The 18,045-nt window shown below is 41.5% G+C and overlaps 1 protein-coding gene across 1 annotated transcript; it reads right to left on the bottom strand.

Moving 5' to 3' along the window:
- Positions 1-276: 276 nt before the first annotated feature.
- Positions 277-10,594, bottom strand: LOC309694906 (glycogenin-1-like; the record flags this gene model as incomplete). The annotated part of the gene is made up of 7 exons (XM_082515153.1): positions 277-2,511; positions 3,799-4,033; positions 5,652-5,778; positions 6,994-7,156; positions 7,312-7,486; positions 7,570-7,705; positions 10,453-10,594. 7 exons carry the CDS (start codon positions 10,592-10,594, stop codon positions 2,341-2,343), a joined length of 1,149 nt encoding a protein of 382 aa, XP_082371279.1. The 3' UTR covers positions 277-2,340.
- Positions 10,595-18,045: the final 7,451 nt, after the last annotated feature.

Here is an 18,045-nt window from a genome sequence, read left to right as displayed (position 1 = left end):
TGTTGTCACACCACGTAAAAGAAAAGTAGAACAAATGATGGCAGCATGTTCAGTAAACGTCTGAACCATCTAACCAACCTCTAAAATGGATTAGTTTCCAAAATAAAATGCAGCTTTAAATAGTTTCCAAATCTCTTAGTCAATATAAAACCAGACATTTTGGCTGTTTACACTTGATTCTCCACAGCCTTGACATTTGACAGAAATCAAATAGCACAGTTGCAGCACGACATCCAATAACAAGTACAGTAAAAATTAAACAACACAAGAGGTGGATTAAAGGTGGGGTTTTTTTGTTTTTTTTATTTGAGCTTTCAGAGGGATGTACAGCTAACAGCTGGGAAACAGGACAGATGTGCACTAACTCACAACCTAGAAAGCTACATATGGACTTCTCCCATAACCTTGCCAGCTTGTTTTAGGAGTGTTTTACAGCTGTGGGTAACAGTTTTGAGGGGCACTCGGCAGGATTGAAGCAAAGAGGGTATTGGCAACAGCAAGGGATGGAGTCAACGTTCAATCTGTTGTGCCACTAGCAGCAGTTACAGTAAGTGAGGTTTTGTAAACAGTGAACAGCAATAAGGCAGCTGGTTACACTACAGAAAGGAAGTAAAGAAGTTAAACCCAGTTAATGGCACAGACGCACTGATGCAAGTTTGACAGGGACGTACATGCAGGAGACGGATGGACGGTAACAGATGTCTGACGAGTGCGCTGTGGTTCAATCCCACGAAAACACAAGACAAACCTGACTGTTAACAAGATGTGGGTGGAAGCACCTCATTACTGATCCATGTTTTAACTCTGTGCCATGCAAATACAACACAACACGTCTTGCTCTAATACGATACCAGACAACACAAAGCTGAAGTCACAGGGAGCTGGTGAGTGTCAGAGGCACAGACAGGAACGCTCATCTGTGCACTCCAGTGAGGTGAACTGTCATGTAAAGCGGGATTTTAATAACTGTCTGCATATCTGCTTTAAAGTGGTTTAGACATAGAGGTTTATTGCCAGTAGGATAGATGGAAAAATCCTGAAGCGACTGCATTTCTGCTGAGCTGCTCAGATTTTCCAAAGATCAGGAAGACTCGGAACTGTGAGTCCGTTTTCAACAGGTGCACTTAAAAGGAACAGACATTTTAGGAAGTAGCTACAGCTTTTTTCTTTCTTGTCAAGAGTTTGGTGAGAGGATTTGCTCCACACAGCTGGATAACCTCGCTTAGCATGAAGACTCGAACTGCAGAAACAGCCAGAGCACAACTGACCAACCAGCACCTGGAGGTCCATCGATTGCAGTTCATTTTCTCATCATAAAATTCATCTGTGAACGCTAAAGAAAAAATAAAAATCAGCGTTTATGTATATATGTGGCTCAAGGTGCTTGGCCAAGAAAATTGATACGTTACAGGTTATAAAACAGAACCGTTGTTTCTTTACACTTCTGCTTTTGTAGGGAGTTTCCAATCAATCGCTAGTCTTTGTTAACTTTGGACACAGACTAGCAGCTTCCACTCAATATTTTTGACCTCGATACATCACTTGGCGATTGGGTCACATAACCTTGGGCAGGGAAATAGGATGGAAAAGAAAGTTAAAATTTAATTTAATTTTTTTTTTAATTTCAGTTGTAAAAAGCATCTCCAAAGATATTTTATACAAATTAATACATGTTCAGTCTCTACCCAGACTTTTAAAATGTTTGCATGGGGTGAAGCTGATGTCCACAACCTCTGTCTTTCATTGCTAATGTAAGGGATTAGTGAAAATACTGGATTAAGCTTTGTTTTTTTCAACATAACAAATACTCCATTATACTACTATACTGTAATACTCCAGATAGACAATACACATCTCTAGGATTCTTTAAAATATCTCTCTCTACATATTTTTTGTACCGTTAGCAATGCAACTAAATTACATCTCAGAATATACACAGCACTTAATAACGGGATAATAACGACTATTTGCAGTCTCTGTGCTAAGGGAGTTAGTTGGTCAGCTGCTGCTATAGCTTCACACTTACTATAAAACCATGTGAATCTTCTCCCCTAACTCTCAGCAAGAAAGTAATTTATCCTAAAATGTCCAATTTTTCCTTTAAGAGGAAAAAAAAGTGGAAGGTGGAGTGCATGGGAATTTTGTTTTAGTCACACTTAACCCTCTGCACACTAACAGGATGCAGAGGTGGAGACCGAAATTTGCTCAGAAGCATTCATCCAGTCACCTGCCAATCAAGCCCCTGTGATTCACTGAGTGGTGGTTTACACTCCCACCTTCCACCCCCACCCAACCTCACAGAGCTTCAACTAGTGTCCGTCACGCTCCCTCAGTCGCCCACTACTTTAGGAAAGAGTTAAGTTTTTCCTCGATGTTGGCAAACGAGTCGTCACCCATGTAGTCGATCTGGCCCGCTTCCCAACGCTGCTTCCGCTCCGACGATGAAATCTTCTGAGGCACAGAAGGAGGAGAGGACACCGACTCCTCTCTTACATCCTCGTGAAGCTTACCCTGCATGACATGGAGAGTGAATGAATGAATCATCAAGTGAAACTAGAGCAATACTTTATAAGGACTGCTTTCCTCAAGCCCGGCCATGCTCCGCTGGAATTACCGCACAGAGGAATTTGCTCTTTTCTGGCCTTGAGACACGTTTGGTACGTGCAGGCATTTCTTAAGGACAGTAAAAATATAAACGAGACATTTTGCAGGAGATAAGAGTAGCACTATTTTCTGAGATCATTTATCATAACACTATAAAAATAAACAGTTCTAGATGCTGGATGTGCACTTAATAAACTGCATCAGGTGGAAGAATCAGGTAGAATTTATAACTTAAACAAATATTTTAATACCAGAAGTTGTTTCCTGATTCACAACAGTCTCAAATCAGTTTATTCCCCTTAATTTAGTTTTTTTGTTTGTTTTTTTTACACATCATAATCCTTTCAGACTATCATACTCATAGATATACAATTATGAGTATGAAGAGAAAAATCTTCAAATATCAAACTTTAAACATGCATTCTAATCACTTTTTTAGTGAGATTTCTTGATACTGTCATTAATGCAGCTGGATCAAAAATTATGTCGAATTTCTACTCATCATTTAAAGTCTTCTATAAAAATGCCAAATAAAACAGATCCGAGTCCAGATCTAAAGAACTACACCACTATAGTCTTAAAAAGTTAGTCATAGCAAATGGAAAATTACGTTTCTCATCCTGCTTGTCTGTATAAACATGTAAGTGTGACACAACATGGCACAGTTTCAGGCTGTTGGGCAAAGCCACAGGCTTTTGGCAGCGCTCCTTTGTGACAGAGCTATTTCACTACAGTGCTGTGACTTACAGACTGCACGACAACTTCCTGCTATTCTGTGTTAAACAGTTGAAGGTCCCAGCACGGCTCACTGATGACAGTAAGCTATTCATGCAGTTGTGGCACTGCTGAGAGGAATGACACTAGCGACAGACATCGTCTGGTGCTGAGGAATGTGGAACCAATCAGCTCTTATTTACTATCACTATTATGACTAAACCTAGCATTTTAAATGCAGCTTTACAAGAAATTGAAACAATTTAAAGATTTGGTAATTGCTCAACATGACGGAATTTCACACTTAAAAGATATGTACAATATAAAGAAGAGTTGCTATGCAATTAGAAGTTTTGAAACAGTCAGGAAATGCTGATTATGCAACATGCTACAACACCTAAAATCACATACATTCATAGTCATTAATGTTTCATCACATTCCCACCAGCCACACCCGAGACCCACAAACCGTTAACATACCTCATCGCTCTGCTCTATAAAGCCGCTGAGGAAGGGAGTGTCTCCGTAGGCCTTCTGCAGTAAAGGCAGCACAGATTTGGTGTACACCTGCCACCACATCAGCAGATAGTCAGGGTGCAGCACGCAGGGGTCAAGTGAGGACTGACCTTTGACCTCGCCACACTGAGCATCGTAGGAGTAGTTCCACGGTTTCACTTTGCCCAGGAAGTGCACCACCTTCGCACCTTGGCCGTACCTGTGCAAACAAACAGAAGACCGTGAGAGGGGGAAAGGAGAGCGAGAGAAACATGCAGTGAGAGGGCTCTAAACACTTCATCCATCCATCCATTCTCTTCCACTTATTCTTGGGAGTGCTGGAGACTATCCCAGTTGGGATGGAGTGTTGTGAGAGATCAGTAGTCTAACACAGAGAGACAGACAACCGTTGACACTCACATTCACACCTATGTCCAAATTAGAATGTTGCACCAAATTTGCAACACACAAACTACAGTTTACAGCATGAGATTATTTCCTGTCAATTCTGGAAATGACCAGAATGCACAAGATTACAGATGAGTACATCAGAGGAACAGCTCGAAATTAGAGAGGCATGTGCAGATGAGGGATAGTGGCTATACTGGACAAAGGATGATGGATATGGAGCTGCAATGCAGGAGGTAAAGAGGAAAATCTAAAAAGGAGTTAATGGATATAGTGAAGGAGGACATGCAGAGAATTGGTGTGGGAGAAGAGGATGCTAGGGATAAGATGTGGTGAACATAGAAACTGTGGCTTTGCTGACAAAGAAGGGGGACAAGAAGAAGACATTTATTTTGAAGGGCTGAATTAAAATTATCACTGTACTTTTGTCCAGAGAATTTGTGAACTCCAGTAGGATTTTTTAAAAGTGGGAATGATCCAGTTTAGTCATACTGCAAACCAGTTTGAGACAACCTCCATTTCTTTCTCTTTCTTTCTTTCTTTCTTTCTTTCTAACTATTTGGACATGAACACAGCTTTGCTTCTGTGTATTGCTTCAACAGTGGTTTTGAAATGAAGCAATGAAGAAGTGACTTAAGGGTGCTCTTAATTCACTTTTCTTAAATTCAAGAGAAAAAAGTCCCTAATTATTTTTCACAAGTTTAAAAGTCATTAAGCAACAGACTGACAGTTAGCTGTTCATGTAAACTCTCAACAGGGACCTAAAAAGTGAAAAAACATTATTGTAATCAGACCTCCTGATAGTGGAAACTCTAGAAGAGGAGAAAAAAATTGACTTGGATGAAAACAGGAGAAATATCAAGCAATGAGAGGGTTTACCCCAAGATTCAAACCAGCATGATGGAGTTATGTCGTGTTAGGACATCTATGGCTGCTAATAGAACTAGATGTTTATTGATGATGTGACTGCTGATCAAAGAATGACCAATGGATTCTAAAGTGTGTACTTAAAAAGCTGCATGACACACATCCTGCAACGGTTTCTTGCCACATTCCTATAAAACTCTACTAAACAGCAATTACATTTGTAAATCCAAAGATATGAATCATGACGACACACTACATCCACCGATCTCCTCCAAAAGGACACATACGGTTCCGATTTAAATAAAACGGCATATATAGCTGCTCTAGTTCCTCTTATTCGAGCCAGGTTTTGGTAAAACTAGCGATCTGTTTCAGTGGCTTCTTGTAATTTAACCCCCAACCACTGACACACACACAAACACAAGACCTTTGAACTGACCTTGATGAAGTTTTATGTCACCTTAACCACATAATGAGTGCATTGAGTATTTCCTCACATGTTCACATCTACTAGTTTCTGCAGTTTTCAAAGAGAAACTGTGCGCATGTGCTTGCATACTAACTGTTTGAAAGCCGGTAGGTAGGAGTAGATGGCAATGCTGCTGAGGTTGTAGATAAAGGGGAGGTGTTTGGAAATATCTGCCGTCGCCCAGGTGTTAAAGTAACTGTTGAGAACTCCCTGATCCCCACCTGAAGGCAAAGACAAGCAGACAAGCATTATCAAATACACTTCACGATATAACGCTTTTAATTTAGTGTCTTTCTAATAAAGGATAAAGATGTTATTCAGTTTCTGGCATTTTCACCTCATCTGACCGCTCTTCTCTCACTGCTGTAATCCACACACACACACACACACACACACACACACACACACACACACACACACTATGGTAGATACAAGAATACCCACCACCATTGCATTCTGTACATTCCCACAGGCTGTGTCCTATCTGACATGTAAAAATAGAAGCTGAAAGGGTGTGCTGACAACGCTGTGGGAAGATACAATGAGTAACAACATATGGCAAAAGCTTTTTTAGATTTCTATGATTTAGCTATTTACTGAGTCACAGAATCAATTCTGATCATAGAAGTAGCTTTGATCTTTCGTCCACTTGATTTCTTTTTGTTTTTAATTGATTTGGGAATTGCTTTGGTTGCTACCTTAGCTAAATCATTGATTTTGATATGGGACTTCCTGAAACGACATAGTAAAATAAAAGTAAAAAGGTTAACAAAAATCTCTTCGAACTTAAACTATGCTGAAAACACTTATTCTGGTGCCATTTTCCATCACGTTCATACACTGTCCAAATAGTGGACAGTGTACGCAAACAGTTTATTCAGATACTCAAACTTGTTTATTCAAAGAAACCCTCTGCAACGAGTCATTCTGCGGACAGATAAGTCTGAGTTCCTATTACTTTCGAGAGGTGAGAGTGTTTAGTGTTCACACTAAATACCACCAGCCATTCCCACAAAAGGCTGCCTACAAGGCCACTAAGGAGACATTTGGAAACCACTTTTCACTGAAAAATATAAATATTTTTCTCCATCATGGTGCCAGGAACAGTGATCTCAACCATATAAGTTGTTAACAGCTACTCGATATATTGCAGCAGTGATTTATACAGATATTCATGATTCCCAGAGATTTACTTCAGGAATGGCTTCCTTTTGCTTGATGAGCATATAACTACAGCAATGAGGAAATAGCTCTCGTCACATTTACTGTTGTTATAATTTGCAGATGAGCAGGTTAAATAATGGAAATTGTAAACTTTTTATCTGCAGTTTAGCTGTTAGAGTTTAAGCACGATAAGACAAGAAGGACCACAGCTGGCCCTTACTTTTCACTGTAGACGATATTATGTTTGGATGTATTTACACAGATTCACTTGCCATCAAAGCTGCCATTTTCACCACAGAATGTGATGAGCTTCTCGTGGGTCTCATTGGATGGTCTGAAGACAAATACCCCAGAGTTGAAACAATCTGGCCAACCAGGATCTGGAGCAGCAGATAACTCCTCTCTCTCAAAGAGTTCATCTATGTTGGACAGCACCTGAATGCATAAATATAGATGTATTAAGAATCATTTATAAAAACGGGAGAGGTTCGACAAGGAAAGTATTTTAGATGTCCACTGTGTCTTTACATCGCTACAAAAAAGAGCCAGTGCTGTGTGGTTTTTGTGCTGTTAACAGATCTCTTTCTCACCAGTGTGTCAGCGTCCATGAACACACACTTGCTGTACTGCGTGAGCGTCCAGCAGTGCAGTTTGGTGAACGTCACCCCCAGGTCCGGACGCTTCATCAAGGCCAGATGAGCTGAATCGCCTGAATCCATCACGTCCACCATATGCACCTCATCAAAAATGGAGCGCAGCACATCTCTATAGAGCAGACGGTATGATTTACATCAGCATGTATGTCACCTCTTATCCTCCGGTAATGGCTAAACAGCTGATGCTGTTACCTGCAAGGTTCTGCAACATGTGGCCCCACGAGAGCGACCAGCTTCCTGGTTGTGTTGTGGCTTCGTAACGACTGGCCGAGGACCATCGCTCCCTTTGCATAGCTGTCATTTGTGGCCAGTGTCACAAAAGCTTGGTCTGTTTGCGGAAACACACACATTCACACACTGAGCCAGAAGAATAATGCATCATAACATTACTGCCATAACTTCATGTGTCTTTCAGTCACAGGCTAAAAACCTTTATACATTCCGACAACTTTAAATATGAATGTCTTCAATACCATCTTTCTGCAAAAAGACAGGAAAAAGTGCATTTTATTATGTCAACAGCAGGTCCCACAGGTCTTTTCATTCAACTCTGTATTAAATTAAGTAAGAGGTGAATTATCCTTGAAGACTGCATTTGATTTCGTTTTATTTTCTTTAGTTTCTTAAGATTCTGTTTTCTTTTTTAGTGAAGGCCTTAAAAAGCTGCCCTTTTCACCACAACATTTACATAAATGTATATAAAAAGTATTACTGCTAATAGAAGCAGTATTACTAATTTTGAGTAAAACCAACTAAACCCGTGGCCCCGCTTCCACTTTTCCTCTAAAGCAGACATCAATTGAAGCCTCATGATCCCCTTCTGCAATTACGGTAATCTCCTGCATCAATACAATTCATTTTATCGAATTTTATTCATCCTAAAACCAGTTATGCAAAGGTCAGCGTATGATGAGTCCCTAGAGCATAAATTAGCAACCACAGGGGGCAAGCAATGTTGAGTGAAAGCAGGCCTGGAGCCAGCTGAGAGCATTTATCAAGCTGAACGTATGAGCTGTCGGGGGGCTTCTGGGAAACCTGACCCACGTGGCTGTGTTGTACAGTTGCTAAGATCTTATTCAAGGAATTCTAAGCGGACTGTTTCAGCGTACAAGAAAGGCTTCTCTCACCTACAGGGCAGTACAGGAAGCATGTGTTGCATTCTCACAGGGTTAAACGTGGCTACATGAAGTCTCGTGACCTCTAGGTATGATGTGAAGAATGGTGATTACCCAGTTCAAAATGTGAAGTCTGCTCAAAAGCCTCCTTTGTTTACGAAAATCACATTTGTCTTTATTTGATATAAACTAATCAGAACTGTTGCAATCAATGTGCAATGATTATATTAGATGAAAACAAGTATGGCTTTCTTTTAAAGAACACGTGATCCCAAACCTTTGTGTTGCAGTTGCTTGTTTCATGAGTAACCTGTACTGGAAGCAGACAATTGCATACATATGTAACTGTTAGTGTTACAGTGTTGTACACACATTATAATAGTAATTATATAACTATATGGTCCATATTAAATCGTTAGCCACATTAAGACTTTCACAGTAACACACAGAGAGACACTAAAGATGTTTTAGTGTACTGACAGGAAGGGGGAGGGGACAACTTCAAGCCTACATACAGCAGCGCACGTCCACATTGAGAGTTTACTGAACAAAAACAGGAAGTTAACAATGTATTTCTAAAAAAATAAAAGCACACGTAAGACGCTGAGGGATAAAGTCTAGAGAAAATTGTTACCTGTTTGAGTAGAGGGGAGGGCAAGCCACAAAACAATCAAAAACAGACTGAAAAGGTTTACACGGCTTCTAAACAAGTATTACATTTTGCTGTGCACACTGATTTTCACTGAAAAAGAAAAAAATATATCTAAAAATGCAAAAAGCAGATTTGCAGATCAAAACTTGTTCAGTTTTCTGGCTATAGACTAATCACTGCATGGATACAGCCTCATGCTTCTCTACAAGTAGTTGTACAAACTTTTGGTGAAAAATAAAATACCAAAACCACTCACATTTGTGTACTGTAAATATGCCACCAGCTGGCTTTCAGTCTTGGTCCTAGGCTCATCCAACTCACTACAGTTTGTATGATGAAATCATGACTGTGGGTGAGGTAACACAGGGAATTCCCACATGCCCACCCTGTGAAATCCAGATGTACTTATCAGCTATGGGCATACTAATTAACACTAATAAACATCCATGTAAGACTAAAAATGTTAGCTGATAGGGAGCAACTACAGTAGTAATTGTATTTAAGGCTATATTTTGGTCTAAGCACCTCACGTCTCAGTATTCAATATCCTTATATTTATGCTGCTTGTATATATAAAGTAGCATAACTTTGAAGACCGATTGTTTTTAAATGACTTTAAAATTACAGTAAAGCAATAATGAAAAAACTGCAGGTGTCTCATCTTTTTAAGAATCCTTTTCATGCCTTACTGAGGCATATGTACAAATTTATGTGGCGTTTGAATGAGTCAATAAATTCAACAGTAAGAGCTTTGACTGTTATAACACGTGGTGACACAAGGTACACCTCCCGCTTTTCTAAACATTGTAACAAGTGTCTGCATATTTTGTGATAGTTTCGTCTGCTTGAAGTTTTTGGGTTGGTTTTTTTTTTTATATGGACTAATGTTGCCTGAAATAAAGGTGAATTAAAAAAACAACAACAACAACAACGGTTTGTTAGATCCGTAGTTGTTTGTACGTTTGTACCTTTTTAATCGCTTAAAACTACTCCGATTTTGAAGCTTGTGACCGGATGTGCTGCTTTTCACCATCGCCAGCTTTACTTTGGTCCAAACCTCTGCAGAAACTCATCAAAGCAACTCTATGACTACACAACCATTTAAACCACTAAATCGCAACTTCTGTGCACCACATGAGCGTGGGAGCGGGTGCTGCAGCCACTCTAAAGCCCCAGAGTTTGACAAGTACGCGTTGATATTTCGGAGGATGCATGCAGTTCGTGCAGCTCAGCTCCGGACCGGTCCGATGCGGTGCGACCGGGTTCCGATGTCAGTGTAATGTCTGAGAGAGTCGGCCAGTCCCTTACCCGACATGGTGTGCTTAGGAGGGTCCACCCAAGGGTCGGGGGTCGTGATGGGGAAGACGAAGGGCTTGCACTGCGAAGGGCAGAAGCGCAGCAGCTGGGAGCAGTCCAACACAGGAATTAAGCCCCACATTTTCCGGGTCATGTGACCACTGACAGCCGACACGGCCCCCTACGTTTGTCTCTTTCCGTAAAACTTTATTTGTGATGGTCTTCATCACAGACAAAAGCCATCTTTTAAAAAATTTTTTAATCAGTTAGGTAATTAATGATGGGTAAAAGCACAGCGCCATTAGTATAAAAATAGATTACAAATTAACAGATTAATAAAGACTAGATTAGTGTGTACTTAACAGTATTCTGTTGTTTAGGTCATTATAAGGGTCATATTTTATTTATTTTTTGTAAAAAATAAAAAATGTATGAACTATTAATATAATAATAATTAAACGGAAATGCGTTATTAGCTAAAGTACGAATACAGCACGCTGATTTTTCCCGATGTTGAGTTACGTTTTTTCATATGTTTAAAATAAAAATGAAATTAGAGAATTCATTTAAAAAAAATCAAATTAAATGGGGCAAACTATATAAAGTTTACAGTCTGACATTAATATGCAAAGGTAAAAGTGTAAGTCCCAAACATCATAAGTATTCCCATACGTCATCCTAAAGGAAAATTTAGCGTCCGTTGTCATGGAAACGATGACGCTGCAGTCCTTCGGGTGATGTCCATGGAAGAGCACCACTTTCACTTTGACATAATGACACCATTATACTCCCCTGCTGAGGTTATAAATGGGAACTGGCTTTAGTCGAAGGGCAGAGTTATTTCTGCCGAAATTCTCAGAGACAAAACTTCTGCTGAAATCAGGAAGTAACAGAGTTTTTTTTTTTTTTTTTTTTTGTTTGTTTTAGGTATTTTGTTCTGCAGCCTAAAACGTAGATGGCTGTGAATTTAAGCATGCATTAATTTTACGAATTTTGTGGGAAATTATGTATTTTGTGTGTTATAAGAGTATTCACCTATATATGCATTATAATATGCAATAATTATACCACTACACATTTCTTTTGTTGCTTTTAAATAAGTATATAAATATGTTCTCCACTTCAGTAATGCAGACAGACATTTGTTTTGCTGGAATTCTACCCTTGAGTATGACATGCTTAAGACTACACTCAAATGAGCAACATTTCATTACATTTCATACCTTAATAGAGTAACATTCATTAAGTTTATATATATATATATATATATATATATATATATACATACTCCAATGTTGTCAGGGCTAATCATGCCTGATTGAACAAATTGACTCTTAAGTACATTTTGGTGATAATAGTTTCCAACACACAGCTTTTACAGGAAAGAATATCTGCAGTAATCTTACCTTTGCAGGAAAATGATCTGGTGATTTATATAATTCAAGGACACAGGGTAGTAACACAACCTAATTTAGGCTAAACTTTAATTTTCCTTACAGTCCTGACTACAATCCAGATTTTGTTCGAGGCCTAATAAGCCTTAGAGTGTCAGAAATGACCTTCGCTATATTTGTCCATCTTTCCAACAAAAACAGGGAGATCCTTTGTACTTCAGCTGCTAAGTAGTTGAGTGTCAGATGTCAGATCATTAAGACTGAAGCAGCACTGCCTCACCGTGGTAACACATCCTCATTACAATGGAACAAAGCATGAAAGGCTCAAACGCACACCTTTAATGGCGCTACTACTGTAAAATGAACAAAGTAAAGTTTCTGTCTGTTTTGATGCAATACATGTCTGCAATACATTCAATAAACATAAGTAACTGTCTCTTCTTTGTACTGGCGTTTGGGTGTTTTTCTAAATTTCCTTTATTCTTGAGTGCTTGAAAAAAAGACAGCTGGACAGATTTTTGGCTGATGAAGACCGTCCACCTCCCTTTCACCTTCTAAGAGGCTTCTTCATTTCTAAAAACAGCTGATGCAGAGTCTCAGGCATTAGTGCAGTTGGCCCTTTAGAGGTGGTCCTGAGGGTTGTTGACCCACAACTAAGCACATGAGCTGTAACATGAGCCAAAGCCTTAAAACAAGTGTGGGTCAGTGACCCCCAGGACATTATCCTAGTCAGGTACAAAATGCATTCGAATGAAACTGATAGGAGGCTTAAAATATTGTTCTAAGCATGAAATACGCTGTGTGTTTCACTTGATTCTGTTTTCATGCTGGGCTTCAGTTCAAGCACCAGTAGCAGTGAACAGACCATTTAGAAAATATCCACTTAAATAACTATTTCAAGCTTTGATCAGTATGTGTTTTGCCCCACTTTAATTAAAAAACTGTTTCTGTGTACAAGAGACAATTATGGGGAGAATGGTTGCTCTAATATGTCATATAATAGTCACACAAGTCAGTAAGCTGTCTCATTAGTGATACTTTCACAGCAACACATAAAAGTTAGTTACATTAACTATTATGAGCTAATAGTCCAAACATGTAAGAGTGCAGAATGTTGACTGCCAATGCACTAATTACTGAAGGGACATTTTCAAAATTTGGCCAAAGGGACTGAACTTGTTTGATATACACATTAACATGTGAGAGATTGGCAACTATTTAAAAGAAAATGATGACAAATGATTAGACTAAGTCTACAAAAAGTGAGATTTGAATCTTTTAGTATTCTGATGAGCAAAAAATCTGGATTTTTATTGGATGTTGTCATGCCTGCATTCTGTGTAACAAATGAAAGTTTGATGATCTTTAAGAATTTGGGGCCTTAAAATCAAGTAATAATACACACGTAGCTCTTAATATCATTAGCAAAACAATAACAGCTGCTAAAGTAAAAGCAGCCTATAAGCCGCATGCTCAAATAATGCAAATAATTTGAATTTTAAATGTACCCTGTATTATAACTCCAAGCTATTTGAGTCTCTCTGTGTACTTTTGTATATCTGTGTGGCTTTTACTTGGTTCACCTTTTTGTGTATGTGCTTTTAGATAAAGTGAATAATGCAGGAGGCCCTTGAGAAAGTCTTTGATGGCTGGTACACTTTTACACTACCAACTAAACCAATACAGCAGCTCATACGTCAGCAGCTGACAGAGGAGTGCTTACCTGAGAGTAACCGGAGAGCACATCAGAGTCACCGAGTGAAAACAGGCCGATCAAGTGTCAGAGGAAGAAAAGACTCAAAGGGGAAACAGAATGATGGACTCCTTGGTCTGTGTGGATGCAGGGAGTAAATACTGTATCTTAGTGATCAGAGATAAAAATGCATTTAGTTCATCTTAGTCAAGAAGGGAAGATTTGTACAAACTTGTCTTTGTTCTGCCTGATTATGACACCGTATAAGTCTTTTTGACTGATACGATGGGAGAAATGGTAGAAGAACAAGCTCAGAGGTAAACAAAGAGAAAAGGAGAGAAGGAAAGTTTTTTTAAAAAAAAGGTTGCAAGGACAGAACGAAAAGGGTTAATAAAAAAAACAGAGGGTGAAAAAAAGTGGTGTGGAAAGGAGAACACGGAAGAAAGGAGTACAGAACTGACCCTCAGCAAGCTGATTTTCAACTCTGGCTTTGCTCAGGATCTTAAGCCCTTCAGCCTGCATGGGACTGGGAGTAAGCTCATTATTTTTGGTCTTTTCTCACATTATAATTACAATATGCGACAACATTCTCAAGTAGTAGTCTCAAGTGAATTTTACTGTTAAAGAAGTGCAATTATCTCCAACACTAGGCTCATTTGAAATGTGAAGCGAGGAACATGTTTTTAAAAATTTGCAAGTGACTGAAAACTTTTGTAAAGCTAAAAAAGCACCTAGTTGAACATGATCATTAAGACTGTTCGAGTCTCACTGTTTGAGAATCTTAAAACGGTTCCCTGTATAAGTTGTGGACGTCACTGCAAGGGATCCGAATCCTTTGTCAGTGAAAACAGTTCGGGGCTAAATCAAAAGTGATCCAGAATCAGTGCAGACTTCACTGAGCTGGGTCGTTTGACCTCTGACTAAATATTGGTGCTTCTTGAGGTTAAAGACACAATTAATCCTGAATGATATTTGGAGCAACATTTGCTGTTATCCAGTTATCTTGGTCAGACAATCATTTTCTCACCCAGTGAGAGTCAGGGTGCTAAACTGGCCTACATGTATAGTCCAGACTGATAAACCAGTGGAAATATGGGGTAAGCTCAGAAAAACAGAAAAAACTGAGCCCAGCTGAAATCATGAAGCAAGTAACAGTGGGAAGATTTGGCTTTCAGAACGCTTACAGTGTTGGTAGCACGATAAACACCTGTCCCAACTTTTTTGAAATGTCCTTTGACAAGACAATTAATTTTCTCAGTTTTAATGTAATGTATTTTGCAAATTATTTCATTCTTTTTTATATGTCATTTTTACACAGTGTCTCGGGATGAAAAAACATTGACTGGACTATAGCAGGTTAAATTTCACAAATTCTGCAGCAATTTATTAATATATAAAAAAGAAAGCAGAGATCTAAAAAGATATAGATAACGATAAAGGTGGAATAAAGTTGGAATGAGGAGGAGGTAGCAGTGTTGTTGTGACGTGGACCATTTTAATCTAGGTGATGCAGTTGGCTCCGTGCCTCAGGTTACAAGGCATTGTGTGGCAATGAAGCAAGCTGTGCGAGCCTCATGTTTTAAACATGTCTAACTTAAATGCTAAATGTGATCCTGCCTCCTTAAAAAACAGCTGCAAATGCAAAATATAGTCAACATTAGGCACACATGTTTCACATTCTTTTCTTTTTAAACATGTGTTACAATTCAGTTCATTGTGTGGCTTCATGCTTGGTGGCTTTGTAAAATAGCCTTTGGTAATAAATATGCTGATTTGTGCAGCTGTTTCAATGTGACTAAATTTAATGTTTATCTCCTCCTTGAATCGCTGCCTTATTGTGGTGGAGGGGTTTGTGTGTCCCAGGGATCCCAGGGGCAATGTTGTCTGGGGGCTTTTGCCCCCTGGTAGGGTCTCCCATGGCAAATTGGTCCTGGGTGAGGGACCAGACAAAGAGCGATTCAGAAGACCCTAATGAAAAGAACATCGAGGGAACAGTTTACCTTGCCCGGGATAGGGTTACCGGGGCCCCGCCCTGGAGCCAGGCCCGGGGAGGGTGCCCGAGGGCGAGCGTCTGGTGGCCGGGCCTTAGTCCATGGGGCCCGGCCAGGCACAGCCCGAAGAGGAGACATGGGCCCATCCTCCCGCAGGCCCACCACCCGCAGGAGGCGCCATAGGGGTCGGGTGCATTGTGTGCCGGGTGGCGGCCAGGAGCGGAGGCCCTGGCGGAATGACCCCCGGCTGCCAAGACTGGCAATAGGGACATGGAATGTCACCTCTCTGGTGGGGAAGGAGCCTGAGTTAGTGCGTGAGGTTGAGAGATACCGGCTAGATATAGTCGGGCCCACCTCTACGCATGGCTTGGGCTCTGGAACCAGTCTCCCGGAGAGGGGTTGGACTCTGTCTCAGTCTGGAGTTGCCCCTGGTGAGAGGCGGTGGGCTGGGGTGGGTATTCTAATATCCCCTCGGCTTGCTGCCGGTACGTTGGGGTTTTTCCCGGCGCCTTAGGGTCGGGGAACGGGTCCTGCGGGGGGGGGGGGGGGGGGGGGGGGGGGGGGACTCTGTTGTCCTGCTGGGAGACCTCAATGCTCACGTGGGTAACGACAGCGAGACCTGGAGGGGCGTGATTGGGAGGAACGGCCTCCCTGATCTGAACCCGAGCGGTGCTTTGTTATTGGACTTCTGTGCTAATCACAGTTTGGCCATAACAAACACCTTGTTCAAACATAAGAGTGTCCATAAATGCACGTGGCACCAGGACGCTCTAGGCCGTAGGTCGATGATCGATTTTGTAATCGTATCAGCAGACCTGCGACCATATGTTCTGGACACTCGGGTAAAGAGAGGGGCTGAGCTGTCAACTGATCACCACCTGGTGGTGAGTTGGATCAGGTGGCGGGGGAGGACGCTGGACAGACCTGGTGCACCTAAAGTGCGTAGTGAGGGTGTGCTGGGAACGTCTAGCAGAGGCCCCAGTCCGCGAGATCTTCAACGCACACCTCCGGCAGAGCTTCAACAGCATTCCGAGGGAGACTGGGGACATTGAGTCCGAATGGACCATGTTCAGCGTCTCCATTGCTGAAGCTGCTGCATTGAGCTGCGGCCGCAAGGTGGTTGGTGCCTGCCGTGGTGGTAATCCCCGAACCAAATGGTGGACACCAGAGGTGAAGGGAGACACCAGGCTGAAGAAGGAGTCCTATCGGTCTTGGTTAGCCTGTGGGACTCCGGAGGCAGCCGACGGGTATCGACAGGCCAAGCAGAATGCGGCTCGGGCAGTGGCTGAAGCAAGAACTCGGGTGTGGGAGGAGTTCGGAGAGACCATGGAAAAAGACTTTCGGACTGCCTCGAAGAGATTCTGGCAAACCGTCAGGCGTCTCAGGCGGGGAAAGCGGTGCTCTACCTGCACTGTGTATAGTGCTGGCGGAGCGCTGCTGACTTCGACTGAGAAAATTGTCAGGCGGTGGAAGGAATACTTCGAGGACCTCCTTAGTCCCACTGACACATCTTCCGAGGAGGAAGCAGAGTCTGGGGATGAGGGGAATGACCCGCCAATTTCCGGGGGCGAGGTCACTGAGGCAGTTAAACAACTCCTTGGTGGCAGAGCCCCTGGTGTTGATGAGGTCCACCCCGAGTTCCTGAAGGCTCTGGATGATGTAGGGCTGTTCTGGTTGACACGCCTCTGCAATGTTGCGTGGAGATCAGGGGCAGTACCTGTGGACTGGCAGACCGGGGTGGTGGTCCCCATCTTTAAGAAGGGGACGCTGAGGTGGTTCGGACATCTGACAAGGATGCCCCCTGGGCGCCTCCTGGGTGAGGTGTTCCAGGCATGTCCTACCGGGAGGAGGCCTTGGGGCAGACCCAGGACACGCTGGAGAGATTATATCTCTCGGCTGGCCTGGGAATGCCTTGGTGTTCCCCCGGATAGGCTGGGGGAGGTGGCTGGGGAGAGGGAGGTCTGGGCCTCTTTGCTTAGGCTGCTGCCCCCGCGACCTGGCCTTGGATAAAGCGGATGAAGATGGATGGATGGATAACTAAAAATTATATACTATCTTACAACTAATGGCTGCTTATTAACCAAAGCATTAAAAAGTTAAATGTTTATTTTTAGTGATGTGAGCCACAATGGTAGCAGTCATAGTTTAGGCATAGCTGCTAAAAAAAGGCCAGCCAGCAATGTGTGAAAGATAAAATAAAACAGAGCTTCCAAGTTATTAAAAGTACTTGATATCACTCTAATCTGATCAATAAACTGAAGATGAAAAGTCCAAAGTATAAAAGCAACAAGTCATGGTTTTGCAAGGTGTGCGCCACATTATCTCTGTATGAGCTGAAATGCTGGGCAACTGTGCCTGCATAAAGCCAAGCTAACTGTTTGCCCATGCGTCCTTTCTTCGTGCTTCATGCTACATTAAAAGTCTTGTGAATTGAGACTGGTATTCAATTTTATTCAGGTAATTTAAGCATGCTTATCTATCACTAAGCAAACGTCAGCTCTAACAGAGAAGTCAGGGTAAAAAAAAA

Source organism: Aulonocara stuartgranti, assembly GCF_965226115.1.
Source record: "Aulonocara stuartgranti genome assembly, chromosome: 19".
Taxonomy (NCBI): Eukaryota; Metazoa; Chordata; class Actinopteri; order Cichliformes; family Cichlidae; genus Aulonocara; species Aulonocara stuartgranti.
This window is presented reverse-complemented; position numbering and strand designations above follow the sequence as displayed.